Source organism: Limanda limanda, chromosome 15 (assembly GCF_963576545.1).
Source record: "Limanda limanda chromosome 15, fLimLim1.1, whole genome shotgun sequence".
NCBI classification, from domain to species: domain Eukaryota; kingdom Metazoa; phylum Chordata; class Actinopteri; order Pleuronectiformes; family Pleuronectidae; genus Limanda; species Limanda limanda.
Window position 1 is genome coordinate 838,891 of NC_083650.1, and position 18,392 is coordinate 857,282.

Consider the following 18,392-nt stretch of genomic DNA (forward strand, 5'->3'; position numbering starts at 1 on the left):
AAACACGGGCTGTATGGCCGTTGACCTAGACTGCACGTGGCTACTAGCATGCATCACGTCAGCGCAGAGGCGGCGAACACACGATTCATCCATGACTTCCTGTGTCAGTCACACATCCACAACTACGATCTTTGAGCCCTAATTAATTATGACATTATTTCACAATAATAAAATCATAATAATAAATTCAAACTCATTACTTTCAATACGTCAAAATGCCTGACTGAATTGTTTGTCTAGTTTTTCTTCTTATATAGTTCTGAACCATTCTCCAAACATTGTGGTGTACATACAGAGATAAAAAAAATAACAAAGTCTTTTTCTAATTTTGCAGGCCAACTTCTCTAATAACTGAGAGGAGCCTTACAGACTACACTTACCTTATGTTGGGCATTTAATCCCGAAGAATTCTTCAGTTGCGTAGTAAAGTAAGGGTTTATTCTTATAAAATAAAAAAAAGAGGTGCTGCTGCCTGAAAAACTCATCATAGTCCAATAGAACACGTTATTTTTGTTAGATTACTTTTTAAATGTATTAATGCAGTTATAACCTGACGATGACAACAGGGCTGCTTGCTTTAGATGAAAAGATCAAACCGATAAGACATTATGTTTTGGATATATTATTGAAACCTTACAGTCTGAGTAGCCGTAGAGATGTTGAAAGTGCAGAGGTTAAAACTGATTTGTCTATTTTACATTTTAAAGTGTAATGACTGTATTTCAATTTGTTATAAATTCAAATGTAGTATCCAGACTTGATTATTGTAATACCTTATTATCCTCTCCAGTCGAATCATCTCAAAGTTTCAGTCTGGGAGATTGACAGCTACGTTTAGGAGTAGGCTTAAAAGCTTCTGTTTGATATGGCTTATAGTTAGAGCTGGTTCCTGTCTGTCTTGCTTCTGCTGCTATAGGCCTAGATTGTCCATGGACACATCATGATACATGGAGCTTCTCTTTCCCCGTTCTTGTGCCTTGTTGTTTGGATCTCACCTACGGCTGAATGGGGGATTGTGATTTGTGGAGACAAATTGTGATTTGTGAATGTGGGCTATACAAATGAAATTTGATTGATTGATTGAAGAAAAGTTTACATCCTCATACTCATCTCAGTTAATGCATGATAAGCTCAGTTTATCTCAGGGTTTACTAAATTCACTTCAGTGAACCAAGCCTTTTCTCTCACTTTCATTTCCTCATCAGGTAGTTTGACAGCCTGTACTTCCTCATTCTCTCGCTCTCTCTCTCTCTCTCTCTCTCTCTCTCTCTCTCTCTCTCTCTCTCTCTCTCTCTCTCTCTCTCTCTCTCTCTCTCTCTCTCTCTCTCATTCTCTTTCTGTGTCTGTGTGGAAGTAATGCAGGACGGCAAAGGAGCAGAAGAACAGGCCGAGGCTTCTCGCCTGGAGCTTTATGAGGATTATTTGAAGTGTTACAGTGACTGGTGTCCTGGGGATCAGCCGTGCCATGATGTACAGCTGCGGAAGAAGGTTGCTCAATATCTGCTCAGGGAACCGACGCCTCCAGGTACTTTCACTGTGTTCCCGTTCTACCAGGCTGTGGCCGAGGCGTGTGACCCTGTTAGCACCGACTGCAGGACACACCTGACGGCCTTCATCAGAGCCACCGAGCTACTGGAAACCCTATGTGTCAACCTGTTCCTGCAACCATGGAGGAAGGAATTCAAGACACTGAAGGTTCGGTCTTTCTTTCTTTCTTTCTTTCTTTCTTTCTTTCTTTCTTTCTTTCTTTCTTTCTTTCTTTCTTTCTTTCTTTCTTTCTTTCTTTCTTTCTTTCTTTCTTTCTGTCTGTCTCTTATTATCTAATAGTATATTGTACTATAAATTGTGTGTAAGTTTAAAGTTGTAACAGTGGCTATAATTAAACAAAAAATATAATATAACAAAAATTGATGATCAGATGATCAGATGGAAAGCTGGATATCATCCAACTATTTTGAAACAGCTTCTGTGCAAATAATTAAGACAATCTCATAATATATGTAACTGTGTCTGTGTCTCTTTTAGACTTTCACTGGTCCGTTTGTTTACTGTCTTCTACCAGTTCTCAGCAGTTCTACCATTCAGTCAGTACTGGCTTCTATAGGCTACCTGCCTCACTCTGACAGCCCACAAAGGTATGACCAAGGAAAAGAATCAGGACGAGAGTAACACATATTTCTCCAAGCCTGAAGAAACATACCCCATACACATGTGTTTACTTATACACGGTGTAATAGGCTGAACTTTACACTTAAATGTCTTTGCAAAGAATCTCAATGATTCACCAAAGCATGAATGTTTCAGGTGATTTTGATGGCAATAGGCAAATGGAACCCTTGGGCCCTACATTGAATCTGCCCTGATTTTGTTTTCCTTTTTACTGTTTGATGGATGTCAGTGAGTTCAGACTCTGTGAGGATGCTAACCCAGGCAGAGCCATACTGGTGGGCTTTGAACTTCTGCTGGCCCGGTTGGAGTGTTACCACCTCCTGGAGGTCCTGGATAAGGATCAGCTAGGACCAAAGGTAAGATCATTATTGAAGCATTTTTCATATTTTCCATATTATTGTCGAATATACTACAATTATGTAGAACTCAGCTTTATTTAATGTAACAGTGAGAATTTCGAAGTAATTAAAACATATTCGGATGTATCCAATACAAGAGATGCACTTTTCTTCAGCCAAATTTTCCAAATCCTTTGCAATGTGGCTTTTAACGGGATGAAAACAGTAAGATGCATAATGTGGAGACAAACTATGAATTAATACTTAAACACAATAAAAGAAAGTCAAAGGATGAATATAGTCACAGGCTGAATTGAGCAGAATCCAACTATGACAGCAGCTGGCTCTCAGAAAAGGAATGGGTTGAAAAAATTATAAGAAGAAATGTATATGCTCATTATATTGAATATTTATATTGACCTACAGTGTGAATGTAGCTCATTACCATGTAATATAAACATAGTAACACTACATTTGACAGTTGTGATCCCACGTTGCAGGAGTGGCTGGAGGTTCTCCAGAGGAGAGCTGGGCCTACCAAAGTGGAAGAAACCCCAGGGAAGGAGAGAAAAATGGGGCCAAAGGAGGAGGAGAAGGAGAAAGATAAAGGAGACAGAAAAGAGGTAGGGCAGAGCGCAGAGAACTGGTTAACTGTGTGGAGACAATGAAAGAAAGAGAAAGAGCTGAGACCAACAGAGAAATCAATAAAAATATGAATATTCTTTGTGCAGCATTTAAAACCCCTGTCATCTATGATAACTGTAATGGGGTAGCTCCACCATGATCCCCATATCAACATAAAAGCAAACAAAGAGAAACACACCTAAATCCATTCAACTATAATACTATAATAATAAGATCATACTTAATGTCGCCATTAGCAACATCTTTAAGGCCTTAGAGAATATCGTTTGCGGCTCACTCCTTATATTAATGCACAGCATGTCTGAATATACTTCTTTTCAGATTTGATAAAATTGCATCAACCATTTTATATAACTCCCTATTATTTCATACACAAGGACCCACTTTTGGCTGCATTAATTTTTTTATAATGTGTTCAAATGTATTAAACAGCACAATCAGTGTGATGGTCTCAAGTAAACACCCACATATACAGATGTGCGTGTGGCACATAGTTGCACAGACAACTTAGAATGTGTATGTCAGACATTCATCAAAGCATTTTGGTTGCCTAAGGACAAAAGAACAGATAAACTTAAATATACTATAGTCATACTTTTCTTTACAGTTGAACGATGGGTTTATGAGGCTACTAGGGTTCAGGCCTGCACAGCTGTGATCAACCTACTAACAGGACTTTTATATCATACATACAGTTAGCAGGCTGACTTCATGTAATATCCTGTCACCAAGTAACATGCTTAATTACACAGTTTTTATCCTGATGTAGAGAAACAAAAATGTACCACAATTAAACATCCTGCTTCAGTCTTGTTTTGGAACGTGGTTCAAGTCAAACAGCTGGTTCATGATGACTTTCAATTTCGATTAGGGCTTGAATAGGCAATACCGATTCCATTGTATATATATATGTTATAACTGTGTTTACAGCTGATCAGGAAGCATCTGGATAAGATTTGTGGCTTCTCCAACACAAGCTATAAGCAGTTGACCAATCACAAAAGAGAGGGCCAACTGACCAATTACAGGCCTACAGCAAAAAGTGCATTTCAGAAAGAAAGTAAAGAGAAGCTATGCAGCATGTGAGACAAATGATGAGAGTTTCAAACATTAAAGGTTTTTAATTATTGTAGTAGACCCTCACATTACAATTACGAACTTGTAAATTACCAGAATATGGGCACTTTTATTTCTGCTACATGTGAGAGACGGACAACAATGTCAAAATGTTTTTCTGCAACAAGATAATGACAAATAATAATCTGGCTTGAATCATGTAATTATATAAGAAATTACAACAGGTTGGAAGGACAGCATTTTAAAAGTTGAAGATATATAGTATAACCTGCTTTGAACTGGTTAAAAAGACTCACACTATCTCGGGGACAGCTCTTGCTCTCCCATGACCACAGACCGTGGTGCAGCTGCGATGACTGTATTTCTGCCACATACTGTACATATGAGCAGGTGCATAAAACATAAAAAGCGGGACAAAATTATGGTTGATATCAGTTGATAGTTGAGTCAATTTGCTGTCAAATATATAAAAAATTACACTATCAATGCACAAAACACAGGGTGGCATAACAGGCTGCACAGCCAGGTTAACAAAAATACAACGAGCCAGCTGCAGTCTTTACTGAACTCAGGTGTTTTATTTTTTCAGGTACTTCTGTATTCAGTCCCCGGGCCTGGAGCGAGAGACAGGTGCATTCCTCCACGCATTCCCATTGCAGACCAGTTCATTATGGAGATGCAGAGAACTTACCCTGACCTGGCCTTCAGAGGCCGTCCTCTGGTACCAGACAAACCTCACCGAGCAAAAAGGATCCGAGGCAGCAGTAAAGATAGTGATACTGCCAGTGGTCATTACAGCGATAACAATAAGGCCTCTGAGATCCCCAAAAGACAGGGTATCAAAGACATCAGAGCTACTTCTAAAATGATCTGCAGTAAAATTGATGGAAGCAAAGCTGATAACATGTTGGGTGATGAAGGCAGAAGTAGTGGTTTTAATGATCATCGCAGCAGCTGCAGAGACACTGATGGAAACAGAGTGGATGTTGAGCTCAGTGGGCCTCAAGCCATTTCCCTTCAAATGGGCCTGAAGCCTGGATTGAGTCCTCCCACAGTAGATCCCTCAGCAGCAGGTAATAAACACACACACACACACACACACACACACACACACACACACACACACACACACACACACACACACACACACACACACACACACACACACACACACACTCACACTCACACTCACTTAATATTACTTTAATATTAACTATTATTAGAACCTTTCTTAGAGACCCTGTGTAATGAAAACTCCCCCCTTTTAATCCTATTAAGTGTTGATTTCTTTTTTATTTATCAAATATATGTGGTTAAAATATAATATAGTGTTTCTACGTCAACAAACGATTGCCTCCTTGGCTGTGTGTTTTTACAGAACAGAGGTAAATGTGAGGTGTGAAATGCCCTGACATCTGTTTCACTGAGTCTTTAAAGAAAGAGCACAGCAGATGGTGTGTGATGATGTTATGAAGACTTTGCAAAGCCAATAAAAACTGCTATGATGGACATAATTGCTTCAGGGTTAGGGGTCAAAGCCCATTGCATTGGGTGTGTAGACAAAAATCTACTGCGACAATCAATAAAAAAAGCAAAATACCATAACATGTCTATGTAAAAAAACGTCTAATTGGCTAGTTGGCTTAAATTCTATAATATGATATATGCAATTTTATTAGAATTGATCAGCAAACACTTCAAGGATAAAACAACCTAACAGGAATGTTTGTTTTACGGCCATATTAGCAAATTAGATAATTTACAAATCAAGATACTTGCTTCTAGCTGTATTGGAAATAAATTACACCGTGCAGTTTTCATACGAAACTCTGATTCTCACAGGCATACCAAAAAAGAGACTGTCTAGACCAGCTCTTCCCACTCTGAGCTCTATGGACGAGGAGCGGGAGCTGAGGGGGCTGGCAGAGAGGATGAAGCACCAGCTCCATGTCCAGGAAACCAGCGAGGAGGTGATTAGAAAAGAAGAAAACAAGAGAGGAGAGAACACAAATAAAGAAAGGAGGGAGAATGAAAGAAAGATCAGCACGAATGGAGAGGTAGAGGAGCAGAACCTCATGAAACCAGTGGTGGAGACAGGTCCAGCACTGAGCTATGATGCAGGTAAAACCAACAGATACTCTCAGCCTGGTCCTGCATGGATGAAAAGGCAGAAGCAGCCCACCATTTGTAACCACTCACCCTTGTCACTTCCTTAAAGGTGGAGGCAGCACAGAAGGACAAGAAAAAGAAATAGAAGAAGTAGAATTCAGTGAAGGAGAGGAGGAGCAGCTGGCTCAGAACTTTGTTTTTGTCTAGGAGTGAGAAAAGGTAATAACCGCTCAAGAACAATTTACATATTTGTTTTTTTTACAAAAATCTGCTCTGCCAACTCTCAGGACTTTCCTCAGCTGCTCTTCAATCCTTTAAATGTACATTGTTATTTTGTTGATGTGCTCTGTCACACGTGACACCTATTGCACTTCTGTGCATACTCGGAGAGGGATCCCACACATGCTTCTCTCTGATGCGTTTGTTCTCCTGATAAAATGGTTTCTGGTAGTTTTTCCTTACTCTTGTTGAGGTTTAAGAACAGATAATCTTGCCCCTTGTAAAGCCCTATGAGACAAATTGTGATTTGTGAATATGGGCTATAAAAATAAAACTTGATTGATTGATTATTCCATCTTGAGTGTTCTTACTGCTCTTTATCCTCCAGACAAACAGGGTAAAGGTCCTGATCCGCGTTTTTACTACTAATTAGAAAACCCAATGATACAGAAACGTGAAATTGAAAGAAACTCCACAACTTTCCAGATTTTTAATGAGTTGTGTAGGAACCTAAAACAAATCAATCATCCATTTATTCATAACCTATCATCATCAGGATTTTAAAACTGGAACGATGGAGACAGTAATGCTTGGCTAGGTTTTAAAAAGAAACTGCACCCCAAGGTTCTGCAGGTGCATCTGGGGACTTAAAAATGTACCTATTCATAAAGATGTGCAGTAATTCCTATACTCAGGTATTAAGTGTGAGTCACACTTTTGAGTTCACAGCAGTATGAAGTCAGGGGTTACTTTTCAGATGTTTATGAGCTGTTAGCAGCTCTAACAAAAACAGATTTTCTCACTCAAATTCTACAATGTTATTATTTTAATTCATGTTCAAATGATCCACTATCCCATCAAAGCTACAGATATGAATTAAAAACTGAAAACATATCTGTGTTTCACAGCTTAGTTTTTTCCTCTTCCATTAATAATCTGATGAACCCTCAGATTTGTCTGGTGTCTCTGTTTATGATGAAATAGTTTAAATTAACTCCAGCTGGTCTAAACTTACCAAACACAAGATGGGGGAACATAATCATCACTGTCAACATCCTTGATCTCCTGTAGTGGGGCAACAAGTGTCATCTGTCCAGTCAATGCTATAGACAGGAGAAAATATATTGTCTTGAGACAGCTAAACTTCCAGGGAATTTTGAATATTGACAAATGCATGTCAAAATGGAATGCCATCCTCTGAAGCCACAACACATCAGCCAGAGGCCTGATGACCCCGATGTTGGGCTGAGTGGTGTTTTACCTCCAACCACAGAGGAGCTGCTGCAGACACAAGTCAGCTAAGAACAAGGTAAAAAAGTATTCTCTGTTGGCCTCTATTTTTTCAAACTTCCTTTGAAACCCAATTAATTTTCACTTACACCACCACTCAGGCATTTTCATTTCAGGACAAAATGTGCACTCACACCAGGTCACAGAACTACATGTAGATTCATATCATTATAAATACAGATTATTCACCTCAGCCCGTTCACTCCACTCTGCATCTGCCAATCGGCTTGTTGCTCCCTCACTGCGGGCTAAACACTCAACAAAATCACGACTGTTTCCTGGCTCCTAAATGGTGGAATGAGCTCCCAATCAGGACAGCAGAAAGTCTACACATATTCCGCCGCAAACTAAAAACACATTCCTTTCGACGTTACCTTGAATAATAAACTAAATTAATCAAAAAAATGTAATAACTTTAGTTCAAACTAATACAAATCTAGTAGCACTTTAATGACACTAACATATAGCATTTGCAGTTTGGCTTTCTTGAAGAAATATTGTACTTTCTTGATTCTTGTTGTTCTGGGTTTTTACCCTCATGGTTGAATGCACTTATACACTTGTAGCTTTGGGTACAATGTTCTGCTAAATGAAATGTAATGTAATGGTAAAAATCAAAATATGGCCTGGGAGATTGGATATTGTAATGTTGTGATATAGCCTAAGTGCCCAAGTTTCAGTGGCTGCTGAGTGGTTGTTTTTAACCAGAGCATATTCTTAAAATTGCTATATTGAGGTAGTTGGTTGTGGATTGTGATATTTGACTTTGAGGACTGTCAGGGACTGAGCAGGTAGACCAAACAGACACAGAAAGTAAAAAAAAAGGTTTGAATGCTTTTTTTGTCTTTATTAACAAAAAGGAAAAATAAACTTCACAACAGATTTGGGCCCATAAAAGGTCAACCTAACATAACTAAACTCAGGCACCAAGTAAAGACAAGTTAACAGCGCAAACTGACCTTCAGACTAAGACACAGGGGAAACATATATAGTGGCTGATCAGGCCACTCAAACACAAAGGGGGACATATTAAGACTATTAGGACTAAGACATATTAACATTTGATGCCATCTAATATTAACTAAGGAAAAAATTATTAAACATCAATATCAAAGCAGTAGTTAATAATGAACAACCAAAAATATAAATAACAAAACAATGTCCCTCCCCACGATAACGAGGAACATGGTGCAGTCCAATTATTGATCAAGGTGATTTTTCTTTTGATGGACAGCCAAACGACTCTAGTAGCAGCAACCCTCAGCAACTGGTAACTCAAATTAAACTCAATTAGTTCTCACAAAAAAATTATAAATTGATGAGGTATGTTGTATGAAACCAAAGTCTTTGCGTCCAGTTATTTATCTGTTACGTGCCTGTGTGTGTGTGTGTGCGTGTGTGTGTGTGTGTCTGCTGTGCATTTCAGGTGTTTGCAAAAGGAAACCTGAACAAAGCAAATGAAACAGACGAAAGAAAGGTGACCACCTTGTTGTTGAGGTTCAGTGTGTTTCTGCTGGTATGGCCATCACAAGGACATCAGAGATATTTGTGTATTAGAACTAGGGTTGCAAAATTCCGGGAATTTTCAAAGTTGGAAACTTTCCATGGGAATTAACGGGAATTAACGGGAATTAACGGGAATATACGGGAATTAACAGGAATAAACTGGAAATGTTGTGGGTAATTTATACTAACTGTATTTACCTTGTCATATACAGACATTTTGTTGTGTCATAGGCTGATTTGAGCCCTGAGGAAACTCTGGGCACTTGACTATATGCTTCTGCATCTTTGTGTCATTCTTGACATAGGTCTTTGCACAGTATTTGCAAATGTACACAGCCTTTCCTTCTACATTGGATGGGGTGAAATGTCTCCACACATGAGATAGTGCACGTGGCATTGTTCTGTAGAATAAGATGAGAAAAAAGTTTGTAAAAAACACTAATGCAATGCCAGAGATATAAATAGTTAGCCAAACAATTGGAATCATCTGTAAACATATTTTACAATTGATGGATAAATCAATGGAAATAGGCTAGATGAACAGATGAACAATCCTCAATCAGCATGCTAATATATTTTCCCGAGTAATATCATAGAAACTTACCTGACTAGTCCTGCACACTACAGCAGGCCTCAGTAGCCCTGCTGTAGTGTGAAGGATGCTGGGAGTTATCTGTGCATGTGATGGAAGAATGCACAGTGGAGGGTTGAAATTCAACATGCAGCGTGTGATGCATTCCATACATCTTTAAAATAGAGTTTTGAATGATGTTTTTATTGCTCAGCCTTTAATTTGCATAGTTTTGTTTTTTTTCAAAATTCCCAAAATTCCCGAGCTTAATATTCCCGTGGAAAGTTTCTGGAAAGTTTCCGGAAATTTACCGGAAACTTTCCGCCCCTTTGCAACCCTAATTAGAACTTTAATAGTTCACTAAAAGTCAATCAATAGTAACAAATGCAAGGTTGATCTAGGGAGCCATATAAATAAGTAAGATTTAATTGTTGGATTTACCAATTTTATTATATTATTTTGTAACTTTAACTCACTTTTATTTTATATAAACCGAATATATTGTCACAACAAACAATGGCTATATATTATTTTTATCTGGTTGAGAGCAATAGTATATATTAAAACAATTTCCAATTTATTTGACCTTGTATGTGTCAGGCTCCACTGCTCAACACTGAGGAATCATGAGTGCTTAAAATGTGTAAAGAGTCTGATAAAAAAGCACTTAACATCTCACGTTTCTCAAGTCATTCAAATAGTCTGCTCAACATGAAAGTAATAAAATAAAAACTTGGGATTGCAGATTTTACTTATCACTAAATGTTTATATATATATATGTAATGCAACATTCCTCGACACTTGGAAGTGTTTCAAGATTTAAAATGTTCTATTTACATACTGATATTCAGTGGAATGTTTCACTTGCACTGAAGCTAGTTCTGTTTCTGAAGCTTCTCCAACCTGTTAGTGAGAACCAGCTGTCACATATAGCAAACACCTACCAGCCACAACAAACAGGCTTTAATGTTATGGCTGATCATTTTGGTGAGAATGTTTTACATAGCTGAAAATGAATAATCTGATTCTTAAAGAAGTTATAAGCTATAGTTGTGAAAAACCTAAATAAATGTAACAGAGATGTAACTATGGTTTTGTCTGTATGATTGTATTAGGAATCAGATGCAACTAGCAGCGAGGATCTTTTCACGATTTTCTTCAAACTGTTGCAGCATCTTCTGGAGATCATGGTCAGCAGGGATCACCTGCACACACAAAAGTTTTTTTACAAACGGATCAGAAGTACAGGCCACAGCTGCAGGAAATAAAAACACACTGCAGATTACAAGTCACTATAGCTGCTGTCATACATGCACTGAACCCTAGTAAAAACTCAATCGATGAATCACTCAAATTTTATTTGTATAGCCTATATTCACAAATCGCAATTTGAATTTCATCACAACTATAGAGAAAGGTATTGTCACTACCTTTCTAGTTTTCTTGAGGCTTGCTTTAATTCTTGCGTGTTGGAATTATACCAACAAGCTAATTTCCCATGTTTTACAAGGTTCTTTCTTAGAGTCTAGTGTTACTTGTAGTGAGTATGCAGTGCTATTGACATCACTATCAGCTAGACCTCTCCAAAAATAAATTTTTTAGTTCAATAATAATCAAAGGTTATTAAGTTATGGTCTGATAACAACAGGATTGTGTGGAAGGAATACTCAATGTAAATTTGACACCATATCTTAGAAAAAGGTAAAGGGTGTGGACAACAATGAGTGGGTTGATGTACACACTGAATGAAACCAATTGTGTCTAGTATCGAAATAAACTAAGACTATGATTATCAAGGTCCACATGAATATTAAAATCGCCTATAATAATTATTGTTTAAAGGACTAGGCTTGATAAAAACTGTGGTAAAATTTCAGAATAAACCTCAGAAGCATTAGCTTCTGGAGTTCATTACAGTACAATGTTTATGACACCTGGACATACAACATAATCAAATAAAGACAGAGAGATGGAGTGGAAGCACACCACAGTGCAACTTCAGTGTGCTAAGTAATGAGAAAAGAGTCGTCCAAATGGTCGTTCGGGGCTACTGGAAACTACCAGGACATAAAAGTGCAAGATAAAATATCAACACAAACCAAAGCAAGGAGATGAGTTACTCACTAAAACAGGAGCAGGAAGAGGAGAGGAGGTCTCCTTGATGAGCCAGTCTTCATATAGCTGGTGGATAGACTCCAGATATTCCTGGTAGACACGCACAGATAACACAGCTAACTGGCGACCACTTCACAGAATCTCAATATTCTATAAAAAACTATTACTTTTCCTTTAAGTTGATGGACTGATTTTCTGTTCTATGAATACACATGCTTATACAATATGCTTTGAGTTTGCCTGCGCACCAGTGGAATGACTTTCTCTTCCTCTCTGCATCTCTGCTTTAACCTCTCGTGGCAGGTCTGAGGAGACGTCTGCAGGTAGACTAGAGCCACAGGAAAAATTCATATAACAATGTAATATATAAACAAAGCTGAGACAACATTAAACTTTGATACCTGATGGTGGAATATGTGGGTTTGTTTTCCTGAAGGGGGCCAAGGGTCTTGACAGATGAAACAACACATATCTGACATCCGTCAGTTTGAAAACATTTTTACCCTCTACTATACAGAAACTAATAATCAACAATTCAGTTTCTAGTCTTCATAGTATAATTTCATTAACAGTCATCAGTCAAAAATAACACCGCTATCACTGTGTTTCTTATAATTAAATATATAGTTTATGTTATTCTCACCAATCAGATCAACAGGAATGGAAATATTAGTTGTGATCCAATCAAACCACTCGCTGAGAACAGCATAGTCCACTTCTGGCATTTTTCCACTGCAAAAAAAGTCAAGGGATGGGACACAAGCATTCATCCATCAGTATGCTGTTGAATCAGCCCATGTGATGACATAAACCCTGAGATAATCAAACAGATTTTCTATCTAAAATTTTACTGTTCTTTAAAGTAAGCAAATCCTGAAAGGTATCTACACTATGTTGTGCGGGTGGTCTCATTCTTAGAGAGAACATCTGTTAATAACAATCAAACAAATTAATGGATTCAGTCAACAGAAACAAGGCTGTGCTTTTACTTTGACACAGGTACAGGAAATGTTTGTGACATACTTAACAGATAGTTTTTACTGTTTGTCTCAGCTACCTGTGAACCATGCAGTGCGTGGTTCACAGGTAGGTGAGACTCCATCTCTCTCGTAGAGCAGCATGGCTCACGGGCCCCGAGACATGCCACTAACACAGCCCTGGCGTAAGAGCTTGAACTCTTATGCAGAAGATTCCATGACTTGAGCATTTTGCTGTGCACATATGATTTTCTTAATCTAGTCTCATGGTCCGATGGCACTAAGAGTTCTTAGGCCACAGATGACTGTACCTTCTGAAGAGATTATCCACAAAGATGTACTTGGCACTGAAGAGGGACCGCTCCATCATCCTGACAGGAGCCGTCTGGAACCAACAACAATATTTTTGCCCATTGAGCTAATTTCCTGACAAGGTTTACATCAGCACTGTGTATGAACGGATTGCAGGTTGACACTGCCTATGCTAGCTAGACTACAATAAGATGGGTGTGTTTTTAGTTAACAGTACACTTACTATGGATGACAAGTGACGATCAAGCATGGTGAGTTGAATGTAGGTCTGCAGGGTGATGCCCCAGCGCTCAGGATCCTGGTACATCAGAGCCTGCAGGGATACAAACAAACCACACAATTCCATAGGGTGTCATGAAAATAATCCCATGATAATCATAATATTACATTTTAAATGTTTGTGTGTCTGTGTGTGTGTGTGTAGTGCTTCTTTCTTATTCACATAGTCCATGTATTCCATTATTCACACACTCTCAGGAGTCGTTTGGACTTCTTTGTCTTGCCGAAGATCACTTCAATATGTGGAATGGAAAAGCTACAAATCCAATTGCCAAATTTCCAGTAAGTGAAAAAGAAACACTTGAAATTTGTGGGCCTCATCAATAGGTTTGTATTCATTACAACCTTAAAATTACTCATCAATATTATTCTCTCAGAATCTTTGCTTAAAATAATTTTAGGTCCTTCCCTCCCCACAAAAGTTTGATATCAGGTCGTTAGAATCACACAATGACAACAATGGGGTCATGAATGGTACCAGAGGGTTGTGTCCACGGACATTCCTCCATTTAGAGATGGGTTCTGTAAGGACCTGGTACAAACAAGACAGGGGAGAAGAATACATTAATCAATTTTTCTGACATCAAGGGCATACAGTCTTTCTCTGAATACTAATATTTATTTACAGACAGAATGTCAACAGGGGGAATGGGACTCAAATGTTCAAGCAGAGGAAAACACACAGCGTGTAAAAGCTAAAACATTTCCTATTATTTATAATAAAACATCAAGCCTCAAGTTGTGAAAAAATGACAGTAGAATTTCCTGGTAGGAGTGCATGCACACAACTATTTAAGAAGCACTAACTTGCACCTCTGCTTTGTTGTACCTCTATATTGCTAGTTTTGCTGAAATACTCCAGACACGTTGTCTTCCCACTGGCAATGTTCCCCTCAACACAGATCTGAAAACAGTGACAGAGAGACATACTGTATGTTAACAGGCCTGTACACAGATAAATTAAGAAAAAGAACTTAAGTTAGTCAAGCGTGCAGATTAGGATTTATTCACTGACAAATGGGTGATAATAATAATGGAAAAGGAATCCCACACTGACAACATAATGAGTGTAGAACATCTTACTCTGCACTCTGAGGAATAATGCATGGAAATTAAATCTCAGACTACTGACCATATGGGGGAGACTCACCACTGCTTTCTTATTCTCTCCATTCCGCACAAGCTTCCCTTGGAGGGAAGACAACATAGTGAGACAAGACACTTCCCACAACTCCTAGAGCTGGCCTCACTCAGGTCAGCAGGCTAAAGCGAGGTCAGAAGGATATAAAGATATTGAAATGCACAACAGGTACTGTACAGTGTATAAATTCATGTCTAGAGATGTTGTGGCTCTGTACTGTAGGATATTGGATAAGAAATTAAGCTCTCCAATATGATGTACAATTTAAATTGTAATAAATAAATGTTTGTCCCTTTATTTACTCAATATAAAGCAGACATCCCCCCAAAATCAGGAACTTTGAAGTCACACTGTTTAACTTGTGTTAAAGTGTTTGAGCAGTTTTCAAATGAAGAATATAACCAGAAGTGGCAATTAGCGGGCTCGAGCTTTAATCTGCTTGATAGGAGGAAGCGAAAACTGACGTTTTCAGCCAAAGCGGCTTCCACATAGTGCATTCAACAGCACCGTCTTACAATGTTATTTGGTGTTTGGTGTTGATGGTTGAAACATCTAAAAAGAGATGTGACATTACTGTTTTGAAATCTATACAAAATAGCAAAAATCCATCATGACGGACAGTTAAGGTCTAAGAGGCTTTTTTGTAGAAAACATTGAGGTGGACTGGTGTGTGAAATTTCAAGTCAAATCGGACCAACTGTGCGAGGGGTGTGGCTTGTCAAATGTAAAAGCGCCACAATGTGGCCGATTAGGTTAAAAAAAAATTGGGGGGGGGGCATTACTTTTCCATTATTCCTTTGGATGAACCAATTGTTATGTTTCTAGCCTAAAATATTTAGAAGAAATCCCTAAAAACAGACATTTGTACTGGTCCATCTGTTTCCACCTACAATTTGTTATCTTGGACCTAGTATCAAAGTGGATACTTAAAATTTCCATATTTTGCCCATTTATCAGTTCATACTGTAAATAGGGAATTATGTTTGGAAGCTTTAATGTTTCAAATACACATCATTTGTGACCGCTGCAGCACCTCTTTTGATTCTGTTTCCAATTTATTTCTTGACCTGCCATCCCAAAAAGCCTTGTCTGCTCTGATTGGTTAGCTGGTCCACTCTTGTGATTGGGCAACATATCTGTAATTGAGACACAGCTATGATGTCCCCCAATCCAACGAAGTTAATCATCTTTGTTCTTCCCTCAGTTCCTCTCTGAGACGTTATTAAAAAGTTCTTCCTAGGAAACAGGAACGTTGACACAGAGCAACATCATTTCTCAGCAACGCTCCTCCCCCTTCATAGTGTTAAGGCCGGCGCATGCTTCTGCGTCGTCAGGGGCCCGCAGGCACGCAGCTGTAACGCAGGACTCGTTCTCATTCATGGTTCTCCAACCGTTGCGCGTGTTGCCATGCAATTCCCCGCCAGAACACTAGGCGCAGTAATGTTTTTTGTCGAAGTCGGCTCTTCTTCGTGTGTTGCACGAAGAAGAGCGATTTATTTACATCGCCACGGCGGCTCCTCAGAGCCTTTTTCTGGCGGAAAAATCCGCTGGTTAGTGACGGGTTATACTAGTGGACATAGTGTCGGATCTCTTCTGCCAAGTGCTCTTCTATCTGGTCCATATTCGTTCTTCTAAATCCTCCGTGGTTTCCGGGCATGAACCGGAAATGCGACTCCGGAAATGATGTAGTCAGCAGACCAATCACAGCCCTCGCGGCCGGGTGACGCTTGCGGGGCTTTGCCGTCTAGTTAGAAAAATTGGCCGACGCACGTAAGGACGTAGGAAGGGCCGTGAGGGGCCCGGAAGGGCTCCTGCGTCTCAGTTCCCGTGAAAACGCAGAAGCATGCGCCGGCCTTTAGTGTAACTTAAGAAACCAACCGCAGACTGTCTGCTTCCTGTTTACACCGGCAGGCGCATGGGCAGTCAGTGGTTTGAAACGCAGTTGGCGACTGTGTGCACTTAACTTCAATGGCGCTTCAGAGTTTGACAGTGGAGTGAGGGCTGCTGCTGTTACAACTCTTACGACTGTTGACAGTGTTTTATTTTGTAGAATAAATACGTATTGACCCTTTCTTGGGTGGTTGCGAGAACTGAGGGCGACGTGTGTACCGAGCATGCCACTGACCTGCGCTGCTGTGCTGCATGCGGCTGTGCGTTCTGCTCTGAATCAGACTGACGCCTCCAATACCGGGCTCCACAAGCTGCAGACCTCTGTTACATCCTGCAGCGCTGAGACACGATGGGACTCTAAAGCACCTCAGTGACACACCAGCAGCAGCCAGCGACATGTCACACAACACCGGACACTGATTAACCGAACATATTCTTTGACGTGGTTTTAAATAGCAGACACCGTCAAACAGGAAGGAAATATACGTCTTCTTCTCGGTTACATTGAGTAACATTTAAGCCGCACACTGCCACCTACTGTAGAGGAGTACGTACAGTGTTCGGACATGACAGTTATTAATCGATGATAACGGATCATGACTCCGGATCGTCCCGTCACTTTAACTCGGATGTTCCGACTCGACTGTGCGTGCACACGTGGTTTAAACATGTGTCTCATGAACTCAAGCAAACACAAAGTAAACGTCAGTCCTGTACGTGTCCTAGTAACTTGTTATCAGTGCTGGTGTTTATTGTTAAAGTGTAAAGTGACCGCAGGTCAGAGAAGTGAGGAAACCGACACATACAGGACGACCGGACTTTTAATGAGCGTCTGTTCTGATCCTGGAGAAGCGACAGCACATCGTTTACTTTAGACAATGAACGTAGCAGAAAACATGAATCGATTATGTCACGTCTCTGCATCGATGCATAGTCGCCCACATCTGCGAGACACACATACTCAACCATGGCTTCCCTGCTCTGCTGCGTCCAGCCCACAGTCAGTTTCTCATTTTTACGAGGTACCAAGTCATAACAATTAGATACTATCTCATAATTATGAAATACAGGATCACAGTAGCAGAAGAGGGCTTCCATAGTTTCGTTATGTGTCCGTTATTATTCGTACAATCAGAGTCTTATCCACCAATAAAGACCTTTGGAATTTGAACATTCAAGGGCTGTATGACAGTACACATTTGAAACAACAAAAATGTTATGTTCCTTTGAAGAAATGTTCTCATATCCATCTATCCTCTATAAGTTGGTACATCTGACACAAATATTTCATCCTTGTCAATCCATTCTTTATTGTGTGTGGATTGGCTCCAAACAAAACAAACGGATTGTTCCAAATTATTATAAGGAATGTGAAACCTCTGACAGTAAGTTTTTTATCTTGAAAAATTGGATTAACTGAATGAAAATCGAATGCCTTAAACCTCTCTTTAGTGTGGCTGTATGTTTCGTTTAACATACTCTGCTTGGTTTTTCCAATTGAAGTTAAATGGGAGAGAGTCAATGGATGCACATGTCTGAGTCAACATAAAGTGAGAATGCAGGCAATACCAAACTAGAAATGCCTTCTGCTTCTCACAGAGAAGTTCTATAAAAGTTCCAATATGACTGGTACTTGATATTCATTTTTTTTTTACATTTCTTTTTCAAATATTTATGATGTTATTATGTTGAGAATAGAGGGGATATGGAGGGTAGATGTCTTATAGTGAGGCGTTTTTATGTTGGTACAAAG

At 39.3% G+C, this 18,392-nt stretch overlaps 2 protein-coding genes across 6 annotated transcripts; one reads left to right on the forward strand and one right to left on the reverse strand.

Annotated features, from left to right (window-relative positions):
* The first annotated feature begins 1,353 nt into the window (after positions 1-1,353).
* On the forward strand, positions 1,354-6,905 carry si:ch211-189a15.5 (spermatogenesis-associated protein 2). Its single transcript, XM_061087613.1, has 7 exons — positions 1,354-1,695; positions 2,026-2,135; positions 2,399-2,525; positions 3,008-3,130; positions 4,819-5,302; positions 6,072-6,350; positions 6,448-6,905. Exons 1-7 carry the CDS (start codon positions 1,357-1,359, stop codon positions 6,543-6,545), a joined length of 1,560 nt encoding a protein of 519 aa, XP_060943596.1. The 5' UTR covers positions 1,354-1,356; the 3' UTR covers positions 6,546-6,905.
* A 3,271-nt stretch (positions 6,906-10,176) lies between these two features.
* tk2 (thymidine kinase 2) lies at positions 10,177-17,124 on the reverse strand. 5 transcript variants are annotated; one of them, XM_061087634.1, is made up of 10 exons: positions 16,875-17,124; positions 14,759-14,796; positions 14,438-14,512; positions 14,087-14,140; positions 13,553-13,642; positions 13,329-13,402; positions 12,684-12,772; positions 12,289-12,368; positions 12,050-12,130; positions 10,177-11,130 (listed from the first exon to the last, which is right to left on the reverse strand). In XM_061087634.1, the coding sequence occupies exons 1-10, from the start codon at positions 17,035-17,037 to the stop codon at positions 11,044-11,046; spliced, it is 831 nt and encodes a 276-aa protein (XP_060943617.1). In that variant the 5' UTR covers positions 17,038-17,124; the 3' UTR covers positions 10,177-11,043. The 5 variants fall into 5 exon arrangements, with proteins under 5 accessions (XP_060943617.1, XP_060943620.1, XP_060943619.1 ...); XM_061087637.1 differs by having other exon boundaries at positions 14,759-14,871; positions 16,875-16,942; XM_061087636.1 differs by lacking the exon at positions 10,177-11,130 and adding an exon at positions 12,442-12,512 and having other exon boundaries at positions 12,061-12,130.
* Positions 17,125-18,392: the final 1,268 nt, after the last annotated feature.